Source organism: Oncorhynchus masou, chromosome 30 (genome assembly GCF_036934945.1).
Source record: "Oncorhynchus masou masou isolate Uvic2021 chromosome 30, UVic_Omas_1.1, whole genome shotgun sequence".
Lineage (NCBI taxonomy): Eukaryota > Metazoa > Chordata > Actinopteri > Salmoniformes > Salmonidae > Oncorhynchus > Oncorhynchus masou.
This window is the reverse complement of record NC_088241.1, coordinates 55,433,662-55,458,536: the sequence shown is the minus strand read 5'-3', so window position 1 is coordinate 55,458,536 and position 24,875 is coordinate 55,433,662. Positions and strand designations below refer to the sequence as shown.

Below are 24,875 nucleotides of genomic sequence, written 5' to 3'. Positions count from 1 at the left end.
AGACAACATTGTGAATATCCTTTTTCATATTTGTTCTCAAGGTCAGAGTTCAAAGGTTACAGATTTTACAAAAAATAACCATGACAACCCTAAACCCAATCCAATCTATTTTTCAGCTTCCAAATCTTTGCTAGACATCACTAAGCGATCATAGTCTCAGATGTTATTCATTAAGCTTCCTTTCACTCATATCTCTCTGATCTCCAATCAGACGCTCTTACCACACACTCCAGCTACGTTTCAATATCCATTCTTGAGTACCACTTAGGAAGATGCCCAGTCAATAGTCTACATCAGTCACATATATAGAGTTAGGCCAGGTGTTACCACAGCCACCATGTTAGCGCCCATATAGAACTTTATTAATGAATAGTTGTGATGTACCAATACGAGAGTGCCTCTGACAGTTCCCTATGAAATGACCCACTGTAAATCAAGCAAAACAGAGCAGGGAATTTAACATATTTTTTTATTGATTAGCATTGGGGATAATGTGTATTCAAGTCAACAAATTGCACATCTGCTTTCACTGTGAAAACTATCAACAGTAAACAGCACAACGTGGAAGCTTTAATTATCACTTAGAAATGGCTATTGAGGAGAAAGTGGCGCTCCATGAATGTTCAGAGAGAACCCTCATTGGCCTAACTCTCAACATATATCTGGTCTACATTGTTAGTGCGGTTAATGGAATACAGCCTCACTCTCAGGTGTTGTTCAGAAGGAACAGTTGGGAAACGCTTTAAAAACATTGTCTCCTATTTGTTCCTCCTGAACGCTACCCTGACCACTGCAGTCCACTCGGACTTCTCTTCCTCCAGTTGCTATAATCTACACATTAAAAACTTGTCGCTTCCCAGATTAACTATTAATAAGTGTTTGAGTAAAAACATTAGAAAAGACAAGTAGATTTTCTGTCCAAGGGGAGGTTGCTATTTCTCCAAGTGACGCCCTTAAGATATCTCATGTATGGTAACTAAGTCCCCATTCGTGGGGTGCCAACACATACAGGGCTTTACTAGTGTTATTATGGAAAACATATTATACAGAGACACTGTGGTCTCCTGGGGTGTATTCAAGATGCCCAGAGCGTTGCGTGAGAATCCTTAAATGTTAATGCAATAGTTGTGAATTGAACGTTGGTTTGCAGTCAGTGTCTGTATAGCAGCTGAACATGACAGTGTGCATCTTGAATACAACCCGAGCGTTCTAGTTGTGAATCCTTCAGCAGCTGATGCAGGAGCCTGATCTCCCAGCAGTGCTACATGTGACCAAGGATCACCAAGCTTATATACTGTACAAACATACCTACCACACGAGGGAGTGTATGAGTCTGTATATGTGAATGTTAGCTTATGTTCATGTGTTCGTACACATACCTTTTAGTGGTTCTTAGTTTGTGGATGTGAACGTGTATGTGCTTTTCAGCTTTTGAGTGTGTGTGTGTGTGTGTGTGTGTGGGGTGTGTGTGTTAGTCAGACCAGTCGTTCTCCTCCAACTCGGAGTCGTCCTCGGAGTCGGAGTACTCAACGGCGATGCGTCTGGACAGGATGGTGGCCACATCGTTCCCTACAGGCTCCCTCTTTTCCTGCTGCTCCTGCTGCTCCTGACCCTTTTTCAACCGGATACCTACAGCCAGGGAGAGAGACCGATAGATACACTTCAACTAGATACCTACAGCCAGGCTGAGAGACCGATAAATACACTTCAACTAGATACCTACAGCCAGGGAGAGAGACCAATAGATACACTTCAACTACCTACACCCAGGGATACACTTCAACAGATACCTACAGCCAGGAGAGACCGATAGATACACTTCAACTAGATACCTACAGCCAGGGTGAGAGACCGATAAATACACTTCAACTAGATACCTACACCCAGGGAGAGAGACCGATAGATACACTTCAACTAGATACCTACAGCCAGGGTGAGAGACCGATAGATACACTTCAACTAGATACCTACACCCAGGGATACACTTCAACTAGATACCTACAGCCAGGGTGAGAGACCGATAGATACACTTCAACTAGATACCTACACCCAGGGAGAGAGACCGATAGATACACTTCAACTAGATACAGTGCCTTGCGAAAGTATTCGGCCCCCTTGAACTTTGCGAACTTTTGCCACATTTCAGGCTTCAAACATAAAGATATAAAACTGTATTTTTTTGTGAAGAATCAACAACAAGTGGGACACAATCATGAAGTGGAACGACATTTATTGGATATTTCAAACTTTTTTAACAAATCAAAAACTGAAAAATTGGGCATGCAAAATTATTCAGCCCCTTTACTTTCAGTGCAGCAAACTCTCTCCAGAAGTTCAGTGAGGATCTCTGAATGATCCAATGTTGACCTAAATGACTAATGATGATAAATACAATCCACCTGTGTGTAATCAAGTCTCCGTATAAATGCACCTGCACTGTGATAGTCTCAGAGGTCCGTTAAAAGCGAGGAGAGCATCATGAAGAACAAGGAACACACCAGGCAGGTCCGAGATACTGTTGTGAAGAAGTTTAAAGCCGGATTTGGATACAAAAAGATTTCCCAAGCTTTAAACATCCCAAGGAGCACTGTGCAAGCGATAATATTGAAATGGAAGGAGTATCAGACCACTGCAAATCTACCAAGACCTGGCCGTCCCTCTAAACTTTCAGCTCATACAAGGAGAAGACTGATCAGAGATGCAGCCAAGAGGCCCATGATCACTCTGCATGAACTGCAGAGATCTACAGCTGAGGTGGGAGACTCTGTCCATAGGACAACAATCAGTCGTATATTGCACAAATCTGGCCTTTATGGAAGAGTGGCAAGAAGAAAGCCATTTCTTAAAGATATCCATAAAAAGTGTCGTTTAAAGTTTGCCACAAGCCACCTGGGAGACACACCAAACATGTGGAAGAAGGTGGTCAGATGAAACCAAAATTGAACTTTTTGGCAACAATGAAAACGTTATGTTTGGCGTAAAAGCAACACATCTCATCACCCTGAACACACCATCCCCACTGTCAAACATGGTAGTGGCAGCATCATGGTTTGGGCCTGCCTTTCTTCAGCAGGGACAGGGAAGATGGTTAAAATTGATGGGAAGATGGATGGAGCCAAATACAGGACCATTCTGGAAGAAAACCTGATGGAGTCTGCAAAAGACCTGAGACTGGGACAGAGATTTGTCTTCCAACAAGACAATGATCCAAAACATAAAGCAAAATCTACAATGGAATGGTTCAAAAATAAACATATCCAGGTGTTAGAATGGCAAAGTCAAAGTCCAAACCTGAATCCAATCGAGAATCTGTGGAAAGAACTGAAAACTGCTGTTCACAAATGCTCTCCATCCAACCTCACTGAGCTCGAGCTGTTTTGCAAGGAGGAATGTGAATAAATGTCAGTCTCTCGATGTGCAAAACTGACAGAGACATACCCCAAGCGACTTACAGCTGTAATCGCAGCAAAAGGTGGCGCTACAAAGTATTAACTTAAGGGGGCTGAATAATTTTGCACGCCCAATTTTTCAGTTTTTGATTTGTTAAAAAAGTTTGAAATATCCAATAAATGTCGTTCCACTTCATGATTGTGTCCCACTTGTTGTTGATTCCTCACAAAAAAAATACAGTTTTATATCTTTATGTTTGAAGCCTGAAATGTGGCAAAAGGTCGCAAAGTTCAAGGGGGCCGAATACTTTCGCAAGGCACTGTACCTACAGCCAGGGAGAGAGACCAATAGATACACTTCAACTGGATACCTACAGCCAGGGAGAGAGACCGATAGATACACTTCAACTAGATACCTACAGCCAGGGAGATGGACCGATAGATACACTTCAACTAGATACCTACAGCCAGGGAGAGACAGTTAGATACACTTCAACTAGATACCTACAGCCAGGGAGAGACAGTTAGATACACTTCAACTAGATACCTACAGCCAGGGAGAGAGGCCGATAGATACACTTCAACTAGATTAGATACACTTCAACTAGATACCTACAGCCAGGGAGAGACAGTTAGATACACTTCAACTAGATACCTACAGCCAGGGAGAGAGACAGTTAGATACACTTCAACTAGATACCTACAGCCAGGGAGAGACAGTTAGATACACTTCAACTAGATACCTACAGCCAGGGAGAGAGACAGTGAGACAGTCAGTAAGCCAGTCAGTCAGTCAGAAAAGGCATGGCCCGGGGCCCCGGGTGAGCGCAGTTTGCTCATTTTTGGCCATTCCATTGGTCCCAAAGTGAAATATCCACCCACCCGGGGCACCAGGCGATGCAAAATCAGCCCCCAGTCAAGTTAGTCAGACACAGACAGACTGAATACCCCTGCCACGGAGACACACAGGGTTAGATAGAGATGCACACACTTACCCATGCGTATGGCAGCTAGCAGATCACTACGAGCATCATTAACAGGTTGGGCAATGTGGGGCATGGAGGACATCTTGGGAGTGGTAGAGTAGGAGGAGCCTGGAGGAGGGGGCGGAGGTATAGGGGGAGGTGGAGCCACCAGAGACCCAGTGAGTGGTGGTGGGGTCGGGGCATAGCCACCGGCTGATCCCACTGGTCCTGGAGGAGGAAGTGGTCCCCCGGGGGGCGTGGCAAAGGCAGATTGTGCTGATGGCATGAGAGGAGTGGGAGGAGGACCGTTTCCATATCCCTCCATCATACTGAAAGAGAGCGGGAGAGAAGGTAGAGGGGAAGAGAGGAAGAGAGGGAAAGAAAGAAAGAGAAGAGAGGAGAGAAGGGACAAAGTGAGACCATGGGCATAAAGCATTATACTGTATTAATCATCATAACCATTTCAGAAATTGAAAGTATCTTGTCTATCTGCCTCTCCACAAAAACATCTCACTTATAGCGATGTCACACTAAACAGCCTCTGACAACTGAAGAAGAATGAATAACAGGATGCCATTATTTTCACAGAGTTTATAGGGGAGTCGTGCCAAGACCAAGGCAGTTGAGTGCACAAGGGCTGTACTCGGTTTGTATGGGTGACAGTATAACCCTAAAGATTAGTCCCAGAGAGAATTAAGTCTGTTGTTCGTCATCAGATCAGATTTCCCCTGACACAAGACTCAACCAAACCCTAGAGTGACAACAAAAGAGTGCACATGGATTTGTCTGTGTGCACGTTTTAATATTTATTTGAGTGTGCAATTACACGTCTGTCTGTCTGCCAGGGTGTTTATGTATGTGTGTGTCTGTGCACTTGCTGACCTGTAGTCCACAGGGGGCAGAGATCCGTTCATGTTCTCAGTGGGTGGAGGAGGGGGTGGAGCATCGTGGGGGCGACCCAGGGTGGCTCCCCTATAGTCCTTGTCCAGAGTGGCATGTCCCTGGGCAGCCAGCTGAGCAGCCAGGAGACTCGGGGGTGGGCCGGAGTATGTGTAAGCGTGACCAGCATGGTTGGTTGAGTTAGGGTAGTGGTGGTGGTCCATGTGATCAGGCCCAAGACCCCTAGGAGAGAGAAAAGGTTACAGCATGGCCAGCAGGGGGAGTAAGAGGGCTAAATTCTCCCTGAACAGCAGAGGGAGACTAAACTAGCGCAGCACTGGGGAAACACCTTAAGTGAGTATTCATCTATACAGAAAAGTAATTACTCCATACTTCTTTACATTTCATACATTATGTTATAAATGCAAATGTGTTCATGTGTCAACTTTTCATTGACCTCATCTCATATGTATGTACGTGTGTGATGACTGACCTCATCTCAGGGGACAGTGATCCCTCGGAGGTGGGCCCCTGGTGGAGCGAGTGTGTGTGGCGGTGGTCAGGCCTCAGCTCCTTATCCAGGGCCAACATATTCCACTCCTGACGACGGTTCCGAGCCTTACGCACCTTCTTCACCTCCCTCTGCAACGTCCCGTCCACACAACGCTTCTGCTCCTGGGAGGAGACACATATTAGTGGAGAAAGGGAGGAAGAGAAAGGTGGAGACAAAGAGAAGGAAGAGATACAATGAAAGAAAGATAGATAACTTTAGACTTTACTTTGTTCTTCCTCTTCTCCTTCCTCTTGTCCTCTGTGTCCTGCAGCATTGTTTCTCTCCACAGGTTGAAGAAGTAGGAGGGGTCAGTGTAGAACTTCAGCCCCTCCTTGTGGTCATCCCTACAGGGCAAACACGGCTCAGGGTTTATGGGAAATGAAGTCCACAACATTCAATTATGAGACTCTGGGTTTATGCCACAGGAGGTTGGTGGAACTTTAATGGGGGAGGACGAGCTCGTGGTAATGACTGGAACGGAATCAGTGGAATGGTGTCAAATACATCAAACACATGGTTTGAAGGTGTTGATGCCATTCCATTTGCTCTGTTCCGGACATTATTATGACACATCCTCCCCCCAGCAGCCTCCTGTGGTACACACTGCCCTGGGTAGTAGAGAGGTTAGACAGATCTGGTGAGGTATTGGACTCTGGGTCTACACTGCCCTGGGTAGTAGAGAGGTTAGACAGATACACACTGCCCTGGGTAGTAGAGAGGTTAGACAGATCTGGTGAGGTATTTGACTCTGGGTTTACACTGCCCTGGGTAGTAGAGAGGTTAGACAGATCTGGTGAGGTATTTGACTCTGGGTTTACACTGCCCTGGGTAGTAGAGAGGTTAGACAGATCATAGAAAGGGAGGAGGAGATAAACCACCTATATTTGGAGAGGATGTTGAGCGGTGGAGGTTTATCACTCAGGTTGTACATCTCCTTGACAGGGATGGGCACGCTCCTCGTGGACACCACCTGCTGGTCCTGGGCGGTACTGCTCTTAAATGCCTTCTTCATGTTAATGTCCTGCAGAGAGACTGAGGACAGAGAGAGGACAAACAGGGAGAAAAAGAGTGCGAGAGAACAAACAAGAGAAAGAGGCGGGAGGGAGAACAAACAGAGAGAGAACAAACAAGAGAAAGAGGCGGGAGGGAGAACAAACAAGAGAAAGAGGCGGGAGGGAGAACAAACAGAGAGAGAACAAACAAGAGAAAGAGGCGGGAGGGAGAACAAACAGAGAGAGAACAAACAAGAGAAAGAGGCGGGAGGGAGAACAAACAGAGAGAGAACAAACAAGAGAAAGAGGCGGGAGGGAGGACAAACAGAGAGAGAACAAACAAGAGAAAGAGGCGGGAGGGAGAATAATCAGAGAGAGAACAAACAGAGAGAGAACAAACAAGAGAAAGAGGCGGGAGGGAGGACAAACAGAGAGAGAACAAACAGAGAGAGAGGCGGGAGGGAGAACAAACAGAGAGAGAACAAACAAGAGAAAGAGGCGGGAGGGAGAACAAACAGAGAGAGAACAAACAGAGAGAGAACAAACAGAGAGAGAACAAACAGAGAGAGAACAAACAGAGAGAGAACAAACAAGAGAAAGAGGCGGGAGGGAGGACAAACAGAGAGAGAACAAACAAGAGAAAGAGGCGGGAGGGAGAATAATCAGAGAGAGAACAAACAGAGAGAGAGGCGGGAGGGAGGACAAACAGAGAGAGAACAAACAGAGAGAGAGGCGGGAGGGAGAACAAACAGAGAGAGAACAAACAAGAGAAAGAGGCGGGAGGGAGAACAAACAGAGAGAGAACAAACAGAGAGAGAACAAACAAGAGAAAGAGGCAGGAGGGAGGACAAACAGAGAGAGAACAAACAAGAGAAAGAGGCGGGAGGGAGAATAATCAGAGAGAGAACAGAGAGAGAACAAACAAGAGAAAGAGGCGGGAGGGAGAACAAACAGAGAGAGAACAAACAAGAGAAAGAGGCGGGAGGGAGAACAAACAAGAGAAAGAGGCGGGAGGGAGAACAAACAGAGAGAGAACAAACAGAGAGAGAACAAACAGAGAGAGAACAAACAGAGAGAGAACAAACAAGAGAAAGAGGCGGGAGGGAGGACAAACAGAGAGAGAACAAACAAGAGAAAGAGGCGGGAGGGAGAACAAACAGAGAGAGAACAAACAAGAGAAAGAGGCGGGAGGGAGAACAAACAAGAGAGAGAATAAACAAGAGAGAGATGGACCAAGAAAAAGGTGAGGGAGATATGGGAGAAAAGAGAGGGGGACAGACAGGGTGTGAGAGAAGTATTTATACGGTGTATTCGGAAAGTATTCAGACCCCTTCCTGTTTTCCACATGTTACATTACAGCCTTACTATGAAATAGTTTTTTTAATTCTCATGAATCCACACAATGACAGTGAAAACAGGTTTTTATACATTTTTGTATTAAACTTTTAAAAACAGAAATACCTTATTTACATTAGTATTCAGACCCTTTGCTATGAGACTCAAAATTAAGCTCAGGTGAATCCCGTTTCCATTGATCATCCTACAACTTGATTGGAGTCCACCTGTGGTATATTCAATTGATTGGACATGATTTGGAAAGGCACACACCTGTCTATATAAGGTCCCACAGTTGACAGTGCATGTCAGGGCAAAAACCAAGCCATGAGGTCGAACAAATTGTCTGTAGAGCTCTGAGACAGGATTACGTCAAGGCACAGATCTGGGGAAGGGTCCCAAAAAACTAATGCAGCATTGAAGGTCTCCAAGAACACAGTGGCCTCCATCATTCTTCAATGAAAGAACTTTGGAACCACCAAGACTCTTCCTAGAGCTGGCTGCCCGGCCAAACTGAGCAATCAGGGAAGAAGGGCCTTGGACAGGGAGGTGACCAAGAACACAATGGTCACTCTGACAGAGCTCCAGAGTTCCTCTGTGGAGATGGGGTTCCTTCTGGAAGGTTCTCCCATCTCTGCATCACTCCACCAATCAGGCCTTTATTGTAGAGTGTCAAGACGGAAGCCACTCCTCAGTAAAAGACACATGACAGCCCGCTTGGAGTTTGCCAAGTGTCACCTAAAGGACTCTCAGACCATGAGAAATAAGATTCTCTGGTCTGATGAAATCAAGATTGAACTTTATGGCCTGAATGCAAAGGAGGAAACCTGGCACCAGCCCTACAGTGAAGCATGGTGGTGGCAGCATCACGCTGTGGGGATATTTTTCAGTGGCAGGGATTGGGAGACTTGTCAGGATCGATGGAAAGATGAACGGAGCAAAGTACAGAAAGATCCTTGATGAAAACCTGCTCCAGAGTAGTCAAGACCTCAGACTGGGTCGAAGGTTCACCTTCCAACAGGACAACGATGTAAAGCCAAGACAATGCAGGAGTGGCTTTGGGACAAGTCTCTGAATGTCCTTGAGTGGCACAGCCAGAGCCCGAACTTGAACCCGATAGATCATTTCTGGAGAGACCTGAAAATAGCTGTGTTGCGACGCTCCCCATCCAACCTGACCGAGCTTGAGAGGATCTGCAAGGAAGAATGGTAGAAAATCCCCAAATACAGGTGTGCCATGCATGTCGCGTCATCCCGAAGAAGACTTGAGGTTGTAATCGCTGCCAAAGGTGCTTCAACAAAGTATTGAGTAAAGGGTCTGAATACTTATGGAAATGTAATATTTCTAAAAACCCGTTTTTGTTTTATCATTATGGGGTATTGTGTGTAGATTCATGAGGGGGGGGAAAGAACTTTTTCGAATACGGCTGCAATGTAACAAAATGTGGGTAAAGTCCAGGGGTCTGAACACTTTCCGAATGCGCTGTACATCCTCAGTTTCAGCACTTTCTCCACACCTGACTTAACTCACTAATGCAAAGGACCTCACATCCCTGTGGCAACCAGTATTGACACCACTTCCTGTTTCTTGTGACCTCTAACCCGTCTCACCTTCCTCCACAGTGGAGTCCAGCTGGGTGACCTTGACAGCCAGACGGTCGATGCGGTCCTGCAGGGAGTTGGCTCTCAGGTAGAACGTGTTGGCCTCATTGAACAGCTCTCCAAAGATGTCCTCCGCATGTTTACCTGCAGTACAAGAGTAGACAGATGGATCGTATGTGGTTAACATGACATTCTGGTGTACTAAATGATGCATTCAGTATGCAGCGCACTTTGAGGATACTATAGAGCAACTGTTCTGTTCATGACAACAGGACCAAGCAACAAGCAGACAACAGGAGATACAGCCATTGTTAAAGACAGCAATGACATTAAAGCCTGACTGGTAAGAGAAATCCATTGAGATGGACTTGATGCATGGGACTATCAAAAGGCACAGGTCTACCATTCTTCTGTTAACAAACTGAACTCACAAATAGACCAGGGCATCACTCTCATGTGAGGTCCTAGAGGAAAAATACAAACAATCAGTCTTTGCAAGAGCACATCTGTTGAGATCAGGCGTCAAAATGTTTAACACTAACTTGTGTGTCAGAGGCACGCACACACCCATGCACAGGATGACCACTGGACAAATATTTAGAGGAAGAAAAGGAGGTTCAGAATGTTGAGGTCCAATCCCTCTATGGTTCTGACATTGTCTCTCACACACACACACACAAAACCAACATAAGCACACGCATATGTGCTCACAAACACACAGCTCCTGTCCCTAGTTCAGGCTCTCCAGGCCTTTGTGCCCAGTCATTTATACAAGAGATATGGATATAATGACAAGATGCTTAGGATCTTAATATGGAGTGTTAGGATCTTAATATGTAGGAACTTAATATGATCACCCTGTTGCAGGAGAACTTTCCTACAATGCAAGAATTGTAAAACTTGTAGTGTATTTGAGGTTTAAAAAAGGCCTCTGAAGTTTGTCATTTCCACTTTGAAATTTGAGACTTGATTTTCCCTTATGAGAAATGTATCAACCCCTACAAAAATGTCCATGAATTATAATCCACATAATATTTCACATTTCCTGTTCCTGCAGGTTTATTTTCCTGCTGTAGAAAAATGGCTCAAATGAAGATCCTCCATCTGTATGTCTCCGCCCTAACAATGGGATTAGTTGTCCACAGAGCAGAACAGCGGGTTGTCAATCTTCTGCCTAGTCCTTTTTGGATTGGTGGATAAATCTCGTTATATAGAAATTGAAGAAAAATGAATAATCGATGAGGGGTGTTGATGTCAACTGCCTGTGTTCAATGGAGTGTGAGATGCTATGCTAGCCTCATGATTATGCATATACCGTCTCAAATTTCAACAGGGAGAACTCTGATATAAAGTGCTCTTTCTCAAAGTTGGCGGGACGTCACGTGCATCACACTTATCAGTACATTGGTAATGCTTAGGTTGTTACCAATCTTCTATTAGATCAAATCAGCCTCACGTATAAAATAGCAATTCATGGTTATCTTGACTAAAAATTCAACCCTCTCATTTCCCCCCATAAAGAAACTCTTCACTTGCTTAATAATGAATGATCTGCTTAACATGGACAGATTTGGGCAGGGATATGGCTCTAGCTTAGACTCCCTCTTTGTTTATATTTAACCCACACAGCTGCTGCTGAAAGGCCCACTCCCACCAGAGGAACAATCACAATGGCAGAGATGTTTATTGGATGAGTCTTGTCCTGGAGGCAGAACTGAGCGATTTTCGCTAGATGGGACAGCTGCAAAGTCAAAATTGGCTAAATTATAAAAATTCATGAAAAAATGCCTTTTGGTCTTCATTTATTTTTTAATTTAATTAGGCAAGTCAGTTAAGAACAAATTCTTATTTGCAATGACGGCCTACCCCGGCCAAACCCGGACGACGCTGGGCCAATGGAAAAATCTTGTTATATACTGGGGCGGCAGGTAGCCTAGTGGTTAGAGCTTTGGACTAGTAACCGAAAGGTTGCAAGATCGAATCCCCGAGCTGACAAGGTAAAAATCTGTCGTTCTGCCCCTGTCATTGAAAATAATAATGTGTTCTTAACTGACTTGCCTAGTTAAATAAAGGTTAAAATTGTGCGCTGCCCTATGGGACTCCCAATGCCGGCCAGATACGATACAGTCTGGATTCGAATCAGGGACTGTAGTGACGATTCTTGCACTATGATGCTGCGCCACTAATTAGGGCAAGCAGTGGTTAAGGTTAAAATGTGATTTTATGACTTTGTGGCTGTGCCAGCTTACTCTGCACATGAAAGAGTAAGTGAGAGAGAAAGAGAGGATACCTGACCACAGTGACTGACCCAAACTTAAGGAAAGCTTCGACTATGTACAGACTCAGTAAGCCTTGCAAATAGCCTTGCTATTGAGAAAGGCCACTTTCTGAGTTTCACTTCTTAACCTTCTGCCAAATGTTAGAGATACATATTTACATCAGATTACACAAACTCCCATATCTATTGGGTGAAATACCAGTGTGCCATCACAGCAGCAATATTTGTGATCTGTTGCCACAAGAAAAGGGCAACCAGAGAAGAACAAACACCATTGTAAATATAACCCATATTTATGTTTATATATTTTCCCTTTTGTACTATTTGCACATAATATGCCATGTCTTTATTATTTTATTTTGAGTGTAATGTTCACTGTAACATTTTTTATTGTTTATTTCACGTTTGTTTATCATCTATTTCCCTTGCTTTGGCAATGTAAACATATGTTTCCCATGCCAATAAAGCCCTTAAATGAAATGGAATTAAAATTGAGAGAGGGGGAGGGAGGAAAACAGAGCATGAGCAAGACGAATAAAGCAATAAAGGAGAGTTGAGAGCGAGAGAGCCAGAGGGTGGTTGGATACTGGGTATAAGAGAGGAAAGTACATCTCTAAATATTTCACAGGACATTATATGGGTCCTGTCATGGGGGTAGCAGGGTTATTCAAGCAATAACCCCTTAAGTTATAGTAACTCTGTTTAATGCTGTTGTATTACAGCACACACCAGTGGTGTGTGTTAAAGGATGCCAAGTGAAGCCAGCCCCCCCCAAAATTGACAAAAAAATAAGTAAATAATAAGAAAGTATATTTCATCTCTGTATTTTCATAATTTTCAGAGAAAGCATCCAAACGAGCAAAACAGCGCCCCTCTGTCTCCGTATGTGTAGGCCATCTATCTGATTCCGTCTGGTCATAAAGAGTATGACATTGTTGCTGCTCAAAGCATTGAATAAAAAGGAAGCCAGCAAGCATTTGGTCTCCCTTGATAAAAAAATAAACAAGATAATAGCCAATCACTGTTGAGCTAAACAGTGAATGGTCCTTTCGGACCAAAAACAAAACAACAACAAAAGTGTCAAGGGATTTGGTTTCACTCCTATCACAGAGAAATATGTCTTTGACAGAAACAACCTGAATTGTTGCATCTCGTTGTATTGTTGTCCTTGTGACTAGCTAGCTAAAGTTGCCCCTTTCCTAAATTAGCCATGGATGAAGGCAGGGATTTGGACTTGTGGTCTTACTTAATTCTCTGTACTCGCTAATGATTATAACGGGGATTCTGATCCAAACAAAAAATGCATTGTGCCTCTGGTCTGAGAGGATGGAAGTTCCAGATGTAGAAGGCTAATGTAAACTAGCTAACGTTGCCCATGAAAGGAAGCTAGGCTAGCGTCCAAGCATTTTAGCCAGGTAGCCTATGACAACAACAAATAGTGTACCGTCATAGACCGTTACATCAACATGAAAGAGAGGAGGATTAGATCTCTCTACAAGTAGGGCGTCAACATATTTTTCTACTTGCACGAACACAAAACTCAGAACCATGGACAGCCACATATGATGACGTATGATGACAGTGTGAGTCCAGTCTTGACCTCGACACCTCTATCCCAGATCATGTTTCACTGAACACTGACAAATCAATCGCTTCTTAGACATCACTATATCATCAGGTCTTCTCAATATGTCTAACAGCACTGCAGCATGGTGACCATGAGATGAGAGGTTATTTAGGAGAGAATTTAATAGTATAATATGATGAGCATAAGCATAAGCATGATATTCATAGGTGGCACACCTATATGTGGGGAATAGTACAATGACAGTGTGTTATTTCACTGTTGTCACCACGGTAGAAAGCGCATGTAGTTCTATGTAGCCTGTGGTTAGTGCTCTCTGCTCGGTGTGTTCTGCGTGTCTTACTCAGGCTGCTGAGCTGGCGGATGATGGAGGAGAGGGTGTTGTTCATCACACAGTCCAGCTCACTGCCGACGCCGTCTGGTAACGCCCCCCGGCACAGGTGGCGCGGGTCAATGTTCCTCTTCACCAGAGGCATGGTGACACCTCACACTGTTACACAGGAAGCACACAATACATATGATATGACACACACTGTACTTTCATAATGGGTGTATTTACAGACACGTTTTCCTACATTTTGTAAGTTATAAGTACTGTAAGTATTATAAGCACACACTCACAATGCAGGTAGACCCTGATACACACACACACAGCTATGGGCCAGACGTATTAGCACACACTAACAAACACACAATAGTATTTTTCGAAACAGGGTAAGTGAGGCTGGGCATACAACGGTGACCTGTCCAGACGAGACCAAGCGGCAATGCAGTAGTAGTAGACAGCAGAGTGATTCAGGTATTGGGAAAATGAGCTACAGTCAAATCAAATGTTATTTGTCACATGCGCAGAATACAACAGGTATTACAGTGAAATGCTTACTTTACAAGCCCTTAACCAACAGTGCAGTTAAGAAATACATTTTTTTTAAAGAGATAAGAATTACAAATCATTAAAGCGCAGCAGTAAATAACAATAGCGGGGCCATATAAAGGGGGTACCGGTACAGAGTCAATGTGGAGGCTATATACAGGGGGTACCGCTACAGAGTCAATGTGGAGGCTATATACAGGGGGTACCGGTACAGAGTCAATGTGGAGGCTATATACAGGGGGTACCGGTACACAGTCAATGTGGAGGCTATATACAGGGGGTACCGGTACAGAGTCAATGTGGAGGCTATATACAGGGGGTACCGGTACACAGTCAATGTGGAGGCTATATACAGGGGGTACCGGTACACAGTCAATGTGGAGGCTATATACAGGGGGTACCGGTACAGAGTCAATGTGGAGGCTATATACAGGGGGTACCGGTACAGAGTCAATGTGGAGGCTATATACAGGGGGTACCAGTACAGAGTCAATGTGGAGGCTATATACAGGGGGCACCGGTACAGAGTCAATGTGGAGGCTATATACAGGGGGTACCAGTACAGAGTCAATGTGGAGGCTATATACAGGGGGTACCAGTACAGAGTCAATGTGGAGGCTATATACAGGGGGTACCAGTACAGAGTCAATGTGGAGGCTATATACAGGGGGTACCAGTACAGAGTCAATGTGGAGGCTATATACAGGGGGTACCAGTACAGAGTCAATGTGGAGGCTATATACAGGGGGTACCGGTACAGAGTCAATGTGGAGGCTATATACAGGGGGTACAGTAAAGAGTCAATGTGGAGGCTATATACAGGGGGCACCGGTACAGAGTCAATGTGCGGGGGCACCGGTGTCGAGGTAATATGAACACGAAGGTAGAGTTATTAAAGTGACTATGCATAGCAAATAACAGAGTGGCAGCATCATAGAAGAGGGGGGTTGCAACAACCTGAATATTGTTGCATCTCGTTGTGTTGTTGTCCTCAGGTGACTAGTTAGCTAAAATTGTCCCTTTCCTAAATTAACCATGGATGAAGGCAGGGATTTGGACTTGTGGTTTTACTAAATTCTCCGTACTGGCCAATGATGAAAACGGGGATTCTGATCCAAACAAAAAATGCATTGTGCCCCTGGTCTGAGAGGATGGAAGTTCCAGATGTAGAAGGCTAATGTCAACTAGCTAACGTTGCCCAATAGCGGGGCTATATACAGGGGGTACCGGTACAGTGTCAAAATACGGTGGCACCGGTGTCAAGGTAATATGTACATGTAGGTAGAGATATTAAAATTATTATGCATAGAAAATAGCAGAGAGTAGCAGCAGCGTAGAAGAGGGGGGCAATGCAAATAGTCTGGGTAGGCATTTGATTAGATGTTCAGGAGTCTTATGGCTTGGGGGTAGAAGCTGTTTAGAAACCTTTTGGACCTAGACTTGGCACTCCGATACCGCTTGGCGTGTGATAACAGAGAGAACAGTCTATGACTCGGGTGGCTGGAGTCTGACAATTTTTAGGGCCTTCCTGACATTGCCTGGTATAGAGGTTCTGGATGGCAGGAAGCTTGGCCCCGGTGATGTACTGGGCCGAAAGCGCTACCCTCTGTAGTGCCTTGTGGTCAGAGGCCGAGCAGTTGCCATAACAGGCAGTGATGCAACCCGTCAGGATGCTCTCGATGGTGCAGCTGTAGAACCTTTTGAGGATCTGAGGACCCATGCCAAATCTTTTCAGTCTCCTGAGGGGGAATAGGTTTCTCTTTACGACTGTCTTGGTGTGCTTGGACCATGTTAGTTTGTTGGTGATGTGGACGTCGATGAGAATGGGGCGTGCTCGGTCCTCCTTTTCCTGTAGTCCACGATCAGCTCCTTTGTCTTGCTCACGTTGAGAGAGAGGATGTTGTCCTTGTACCACATGGTCAGGCCTCTGACCTCCCTATAGTCTGTCTCATCGTTGTCGGTGATCAGGCTGTTGTGTCATCAGCAAACATAATGATGGTGTTGGAGTTGTGCCTGGCCGTGCAGTCATGAGTGAACAGGGAGTACAGGAGGGGACTGAACACGCACTCCTGAGGGTCCCCGTGTTGAGGATCAGCGTGGCAGATGGGTTGTTACCTACCCTTACCACCTGGGGGCGGCCCATCAGGAAGTCTAGGATCCAGTTGCAGAGGGAGATGTTTAGTCCCAGGGTCATTAGCTTAGTGATGAGTTGAGGACACTATGGTGTTGAATGCTGAGCTGTAGTCAATGAATAGCATTCTCACATAGGTGTTCCTTTTGTCCAGGTGGGAAAGGGCAGTGTGGAGAGCAATAGAGATTGCGTCATCTGTGGATCTGTTGGGGCGGTATGCAAATTGGAGTGAGTCTGGGGTTTCTGGAATAATGGTGATGTGAGCCATGACCAGCCTTTCAAAGCACTTCATGGCTACAGACGTGAGTGCTACAGGTCAGTAGTCATTTAGGCAGGTTACCTTAGTGTTCTTGGGCACAGGGACTATGGTGGTCTGCTTGAAACATGTTGGTATTACAAACTCAGTCAGGGACAGGTTGAAAATGTCAGTGAAGACACTTCCCAGTTGGTCAGCGCATGCTCGGAGTACACGTCCTGGTAATCCGTCTGGCCCTGCGGCCTTATGAATGTGTGTGGAGTATAGGTGGTCTATTTATTTTAATTTTAATTTTACTAGGCAAGTCAGTTAAGAACAAATTCTTATTTTCAATGACGGCCTAGGAACAGTGGGTTAACTGCCTGTTCAGGGGCAGAACGACAGATTTGTACCTTGTCAGCTCGGGATATTGCAACCTTTCGGTTACTAGTCCAATGCTCTAACCACTAGGCTACCCTGCCGCCCCAGAGTTTCATCCCCTCTGGTTGCACATTTAACACGCTGATTGAAATTAGGTAAAAACCGATTTAAGTTTCCCTGCATTAAACTCCCCGGCCACAAGGAGCGCCGCCTCTGGATGAGCGTTTTCCTGTTAGCTTTTTGAGGTATACAGCTCATTGAGTGTGGTTTTAGCGCCAACGTCGATCTGTGGTGGTATGTAGACAGCTATGAAAAATACAGATGAAACCTCTCTAGGTAGATAGTGTGGTCTACAGCTTATCATGAAATACTCCACCTCAGGCAAGCAAAACCTTGAGAATTCCTTAGATATCGTGCACCAGCTGTTGTTTACAAATATGCATAGGCCCCCGCCCCGTGTCTTACCAGAGGCTGCCGTTCTATCCTGCCGATAAGAGTGTATAACCTGCCAGCTGTATGTTATTCATGTTGTTGTTCAGCCACGACTCAGTAAAACACAAGATATTACAGTTTTTAATGTCCCAATGGTAGGATATACGTGCTTTCAGTTTGTCCCATTTATTTTCCAGCGATTACAAATTAGCTAAATCTCAGTTTCTCTTCACCGAATGACTGACCTGACACTGACCTTGTTAGTCGAGACCCACAGTAATAAGAGACAGTAGCAGGAACATTATGTACAAAATAAGTACCGCAAAATGGGAGGTCGGTTGGTTAAGAGCCATGCCACCGCCCAGCCTCACCACCGCCCAGCCACACTGCACCTCACTTTGCCCCAGCCTCAACCGCCCAGCCTCTGCCTCACCAAGAGGAATACCTATGTCACCACCGAATGCTGTTCATCACCGCCCAGCCTACCAGCTTTGCTTCCCAGCCTCACCACCGCATTCAACACCATAGTTTGCCCTCCACCGCCCAGCTTTGCTTCCCATCACCACCGCTCGAGACCCTGGCCCAGCTCTTGCGCCTCCACCACCGCCCAGCCCTGTGCAACTGGGTACTGGACTTCCCTCACCACCGCCCAGCCTCACCACCGGCTTTGCTTCCCAGCCCCCAGGTGGTGAGCCTCACCACCCCAGGTAGCTTTGCTTCCCAACCAACATCCTCCCCCCAGCTGATCCTCACCACCGGGGCCCCAGCCTCACCACCGCCCAGCTTTGCCCAGTCTCACCACCGCCCAGCTGCCTCACCACCGTTTTGCTTCCCACCGCCCAGCCTCACCACCTTCCCAGCCTCACCACCGCCCAGCCCCCAGCCTCACCACCGCCCAGCCTCACCACCGCCCAGCCTCACTCCCTGTTCACCCACGACTGCGCCTCACCACCGCCCAGCCTCTTCCCAGCTCACCACCGCCCAGCGCTTCCCAGCCTCCACCGCCCACTCAATCATCAGCCTTTCAGTTCCCAGCCTCACCACCGCCCAGCCTCACCAGCCCAGCCTCACCACCGCCCAGCTTTTTGCTTCCCACCTCACCACCGCCCAGCTTTGCTTCCCAGCCTCACCACCGCCCAGCTTTGCTTCCCAGTCTCACCACCGCCCAGCTTGCAACAGGATGACACAAACAGTGGTAATATTTAGTTTGCTCCTGATTACCAAAGGTGTCAACGACAGGGATGCGGTTCCATGTTGACTCCAATGCTTCCCATAATTGTGTGAGCTGGATGTCCTTTTTGTGGTGGATCAATCTGTATACACAGGAAATGGTGTGGTGTCAGGAAAATAACCTCACAATTTGATTTAACTCAAGTCAGTTAAGAACAAATTCAAAACTAAGGAGATGATTGTGGACTTCACGGAAATGTGATGCAGCCTGGATTCGATCCTCTTGGACTGAGATGCACCCCACTGCGCAACATCACATACACAATCATGATGGAACAAATCTGTATCTACACTGTGGAGATTAGAGAACATAGCTTTCACCTGGTCAGTTTTAAACAGTTCCTAATGTTTTGTATACACACACACTCACAGACAATTCACTTGACATTTCAGTCCAACACCCACACTGTCCAATGCACAGACAGCATTTTACAGCAGATGAAAGAGGGAACCCAGAGAACATCTGATTGGCCATTCCTGCTTCCTGTTTTAGCGGTCTCCGCATCTCTACTTCAGTGTCACCTCAGGTTCCCCCCAGGCTCTCTAAGAACATCTTTACGTCCTGTTCTCCCAGTGTCACCAAAAGAGGACTATACACAAAGTCTTCATCACAGATGTCATCCCCACAGTGATTATAAGAACATCACCGCCTGGACAATGAACGGACACGGATGCTACAAGAAATCTCCGCCCCAAAGAAACATCAAACATGCAAAAGTAAGGCTCTCCAGAGGGTAGTGAGGTCTGCACAACGAACATCACCGGGGCAAAAGCTACCTGCCCTCCAGGACACCTACACCACCCAGAATGGATGTCACACTAAGACTACCACAACAGTGGCTACAATAGGCATAGACGATACCAGATTCAAACAAAGGGAAACCCAGCAGGAAGGCCAGACAGTAAAGTCTTCAGAAATCATCAAGGAATCCCAAAATGTTTCAAGATGATCAGCACCCTGTTCCCTAGACCTCCACTTGCCTGTTCACTCACAACTGTAATTATGAAGTGCTCATATCATCATCTAGACAGCCTAGACCCACTCCAATTCGATACCGTCCCGACAAATCCACAGATGACAGTTGCACTTCATGCACCTGGACAAAGCTGGGAATGGTGTTCATAGAGAGACTGAAAAAAACAAACTTCTATCTCCCTTTGGTACTGGATCCACATCAGACTGTTAAACAACACCTCCGCCACCAGCTAACACAGGGGCCCCTCTGGTATGTGGCTGTACTCCCTGGTCACCCACAACTACATGACCGCACTGACTCAACACCATCCACTTTAATAATGGGAAGGCCTGATCACCGGAATGGGTCAGCCTAAATATATCACTAGGTGCCAGTACTTTAAACAAAGACCAAAGACTTGACCGTGGATATAGAGGAAGGAGGGGAGAGCATGTTACTTACCCTACAGATTATTCATCTCCATATAACAACTTAACATGGTCCATATACTGTACTCTATATCATGTACCATCAGATCCTCAAAATTGTATACAGCTACATCGAGATCACTAGCCACTTTAACTATGCCACTTTGTTTAAATACTCATCTCATATGTATCAGAGGAAGGCCCGAAAATTGTAAAGACTCGATACCATCTACTGTATCTTGCCTATGCTGCTCTGTACCATCACTCATTCATATGTGCTAAACCTCAAAGCAATAGGTGAATTAATGGCTCAAGACAGATTCTATGTGCACATATTCTTTATCCCCCCTTACACTGTATATAAGAAGTCAGTAGTTTAGGAATTAGCCAAATTTTGAACTCAGTTAGATTATTTTCAGTTTGGATATTACTGCATTGTCAGAACTAGAAGCACAATTTGTTTCATTTCCCCATGGGTCAGAAGTTTACACTCGCATTAACATCTTTAAATTGTTAACCATGTTTATATGTGACAAATAAAATTTGATTTGACCACAAATGTTCTATAGGATTGAGGTCAGAGCTTAGTGATGGCCACTCCAATACCTTGACTTTGTTGTCCTTAAGCCATAACTTTGGAAGTATGCTTGGGGTCATTGTCCATTTGGAAGATCCAATTGCGACCAAGCTTTAGCTTCTTGACTAATGTCTTGAGATGTTGCTTCAATAAATCCACATAATTATCCTCCCTCATGAAGCCATCTATTTTGTGAAGTGCACCAGTCTCTCCTGCAGCAAAGCACCCCCACAACACAATGCTGCCACTCCCATGCTTCACGGTTGTGATGGTGTTCTTCGGCTTGCAAGCCTCCTCTCCACTTTTCCTCCAAACATAACGATGGTCATTATGGCTTTTCCTCCAAACATAACGATGGTCATTATGGCCGACAGTTCTATTTTTGTTTCATCAGACCAGAGGACATTTCTTCAAAAAGTACAATCTTTGTCCACATATGCAGTCTGGTACTGGTACTCCCTGTATATAGCTCCATTGATCTGGTACTGGTCCTCCCTGTATATAGCAGCACATTGATCTGACTGGTCCTCCCTGTAGTATCTGGTACTGGTCCTCCCTGTATATAGCAGCACATTGATCTGGTACTGGTCCTCCCTGTATATAGCAGCACATTGATCTGGTACTGGTCCTCCCTGTATATAGCAGCACATTGATCTGGTACTGGTCCTCCCTGTATATAGCAGCACATTGATCTGGTACTGGTCCTCCCTATATATAGTTGATATAGCAGCACATTGATCTGGTACTGGTCCTCCCTGTATATAGCAGCACATTGATCTGGTACTGGTCCTCCCTGTATATAGCAGCACATTGATCTGGTACTGGTCCTCCCTGTATATAGCAGCACATTGATCCTGGTACTGGTCCTCCCTGTATATAGCAGCACATTGATCTGGTACTGGTCCTCCCTGTATATAGCAGCACATTGATCTGGTACTGGTCCTCCCTGTATATAGCAGCACATTGATCTGGTACTGGTCCTCCCTGTATATAGCTCCATTCTTGTGCATTTTATTCCTTGTGTCAGTTACTATATTCTTTTTATTTTTAAACTCTGCATCGTTGGAAAGGTTCATAAGCAAGCATTTAACTGTAAAGTCTACACTAGTTGTATTTGGCTTAATGTGATACATACAATTTGATTTGTGTGCACGAAACAAAATGCATAATGCCGCACACCCAAAAGCAAAGATGACCCCTCAGCCATTCTCTTTAATTCAGATCTCGTAGGCTACGCCATGTATGTCATTGATGAATAGATAGCATCATAATAGCTCGGAGGTGTTGACAGAGAAAAGAGAAATTGTCTGACAACCAAAAAACAACCTCCCTACAAGGCTATGGGTAGGGTCCTCAGCTGGCATCGGTCCAAAACCCCCCGCCAAGCCTTGCCTGCAGCCACATACCAATATGGGACAACAAAGAATAAATTACATCATCGTCTGCTGCCACAAAGCACACTGAAAACAGCCAATTAGCACCATGGTTTGCGTATTCAACCAGATGATGAACCAGGCCCACATTATCATATAAAGACACTAGTGTGTGAAATGTGTTGGTCTGCTCTGCTTTGTAACCCTCAAATGAGGAAGTTCTGCAGAGCCATGAGTTTGTTTTGTCTAGTGTGAGAATGGTCCCAATAACAAGGTGACATCATTAGAGGTAGGGGAGTGGGCTAATGAAGGGAATGGGGAGAGAGAGGGATGGAACGTGTGTGTGTGTGTGTGTGCATCGAGAGTGAGTGAGGGGTGGGGGAGGGGCAAGCAGGGACCTCAGGGAAGCCACTCTGAAAGGTTCCAGGGACAATGGAGCTCCGTTCACACGGCAACAGCAAAGTGCTCCCATGCATGCCTCCCCTCCCCCTCCCCTCCTTTAACATCCCCTGAAAAGAGGACACTCCACTCAGAAAGGAAGAGCGGAGAGAAAGAGTGAGAGGGGGAAGAGAGAGACATGGAAAAACAGTAAATAGAGAAAGTGGGAGAGAGCGAGGGATGGGAATACCTAGTCAGTTGCACAACAATGCATTAAACTGAAATGTGTCTTCTGCATTTAACCCAACCCCTCTGAATCAGAGGTGTGGGGGGCTGCCTTAATCAATGACCACGGCACCCCGAGAGCAGTTGTTGTTGAGGGTTGCTGGAGGGCAGAGGCAGATTTTTCCACCTTGCCGGAATCTGGGAATCAAACCAGCGACCTTTTCGATTACTGGCCCAACACTCTTAACCGGTAGGCAACCTGCCGAAAGTTAGGGAGGTGGGGAGAGAGTGAGGGGGGAGAGAAAGGTGGAAAAAGAAACTGCAGGAAGTCAATGAGTAGTCCTAATACAAACACCCAGGACTATCTCTGCCATGCACATACACACATAAAACCACAGGTAACCTCTTAGCTATACCATTAGCTTCTCAGATGTACCATTAGCCATCTCCAGGCCTTTGAACTTCACGAGAGAGACATCCTGACTGCTGCCACCAGGACGATGTGCTTCCTGTCTCCCTAAAGACCCTCCACACAGACACATTTTACTATGGACACCGAAATTCTATTAAGGTCGGAGCAGGGAAACATTATAAATGTATGAGTCAGGTACAGCCTCTTGCTTTGAGGGAGGCTGGAGAGCTTGTGGTGAGGTCATAAATATTGCAAGATATGTTACACATTGCCCTAAAAAATGACTTAACTCCTACTCCGACATGGCTGGATCTTCATTTTTTCGACAATATAGAATATGGCTATTCTCCCTAATAGCCTATATCTTTGTGAATAAAAACTGTCTGTTGTTAATTATAAACTTGGTGGTTTGAGCCCTGAATTTTGATTGGCTGAAAGCCATGGTATATCACCACATATAGCAGGGGTATGACAAAACGTTTAGTTTTACTGCTCCAATTAAATTGGTAACCGGTTTATATTAGCAAAAATAGTCCTCAGGGTTTTGTGATTTATAGCCAATTTACCGCGGCTAAGGCTGTACTAAGGCACTCCGCGTTGCGTCTTAATTAAGAACAGCCCTTTGCCGTGGCATATTGTCCATATACCACATCCTCGGGCCTTATTGCTTAATTATCGCAAGTAACCCTTATAACTGACGTGTCACTGCCTAAATTCATAGAATAATTTTGTCTAATTCACACTGTGGGCTAGTTAATCTCTCTTGCTTTCAGTAAAGTGTGGGTGAGCAACAAAAGCAGCCGTCTGTGTGCTGGCTGCAGCCAATGCACACAACATGCACAGAGAACTGATGGCAAGCACGATCAATCAAAGTTCCGCACCGTCGCTTCCCGTTACCGAGTCTATTTTCCTTCCGCCACAGATTGTTACAATATTTTAAAGCCGGACACTTTCTAAATCAAATGCCGTTTGTACGTTTTAGTGAACAATAATCAAGCGGTTCGGAGCAAGGCGGTTGCCAAATGGAGTGTGCAGTAATGGTCAAGAGTTGAATTGAAAGAATCGGGCCTTGGACACAGAACCCCCTTGTGCTTAATCATTATCTTCTACTGGGGTCCACTAGTGGTGGCCGGCCGCTACGTCCAGTCAGTGGTCGACTTTGTAGTTTGGCCATTTGGATTAACGCAATTCAACATATAAAAAAATACTAAATTAAGGCCAAATATAAACAGTTTGGTGAGTAATATTCCGATTCGTATCATGACATATAAAAGCATAGTAAAAACCCTCACCGGCAGTCAGAAATGTAATAGATTTAAGTCCGTCCGCATGTCCCGTTAGATACTCCTGCTGATCGCGTTGCCATCCTGTGTCCCTGGCGGTCTGGCCACTCCAAACAATCCACCGCGGGGGCGGGACCCGCCAGCAGCCTCGGCCTATCAGCATTCAGCAACCGGGTTTTAATGATTAGTGGGTGTTCCCAATGTCCAATAGTAGCCCTTGAAAACGTATGAGTGACATCGAGGTTCCCCGTTTGACATCTCGTTGGTCATAGAAAAGGCAGGGTGGATAGGGGAGGTTACCTATGGTTGACCATTTTATGCAATCCAGTCCCCACACAGGGTTAACGTTAAAGGCTTGAAATAAACATATTTTGGGGATGATG

At 45.5% G+C, this 24,875-nt stretch overlaps 1 protein-coding gene across 2 annotated transcripts; it reads right to left on the bottom strand.

Moving 5' to 3' along the window:
- Window positions 1–16: 16 nt before the first annotated feature.
- wasf3b (WASP family member 3b) lies at window positions 17–24,587 on the bottom strand. Of its 2 annotated transcripts, XM_064949440.1 has the most exons (10): window positions 24,502–24,587; window positions 22,823–23,056; window positions 13,921–14,067; window positions 9,724–9,858; window positions 6,665–6,818; window positions 6,013–6,130; window positions 5,727–5,908; window positions 5,237–5,476; window positions 4,385–4,683; window positions 17–1,629 (listed from the first exon to the last, which is right to left on the bottom strand). In XM_064949440.1, the coding sequence occupies exons 3-10, from the start codon at window positions 14,051–14,053 to the stop codon at window positions 1,472–1,474; spliced, it is 1,419 nt and encodes a 472-aa protein (XP_064805512.1). In that variant the 5' UTR covers window positions 14,054–14,067; window positions 22,823–23,056; window positions 24,502–24,587; the 3' UTR covers window positions 17–1,471. The 2 variants fall into 2 exon arrangements, with proteins under 2 accessions (XP_064805512.1, XP_064805511.1); XM_064949439.1 differs by lacking the exon at window positions 22,823–23,056.
- Window positions 24,588–24,875: the final 288 nt, after the last annotated feature.

What these genes read in the sequence shown, in the direction of transcription:
- wasf3b (XM_064949440.1), bottom strand. Translation starts at nt 14,053, where the DNA reads ATGCCTCTGGTGAAGAGGAACATTGACCCGCGCCACCTGTGCCGGGGG. An exon ending in AACATCCTCTCCAAATATAG is followed by an intron (nt 6,131 to 6,664) that starts GTGGTTTATCTC and finishes TTTGCCCTGTAG; the next exon opens with GGATGACCACAAGGAGGGGC. An exon ending in TCACTGTCCCCTGAGATGAG is followed by an intron (nt 5,477 to 5,726) that starts GTCAGTCATCAC and finishes TCTCTCTCCTAG; the next exon opens with GGGTCTTGGGCCTGATCACA.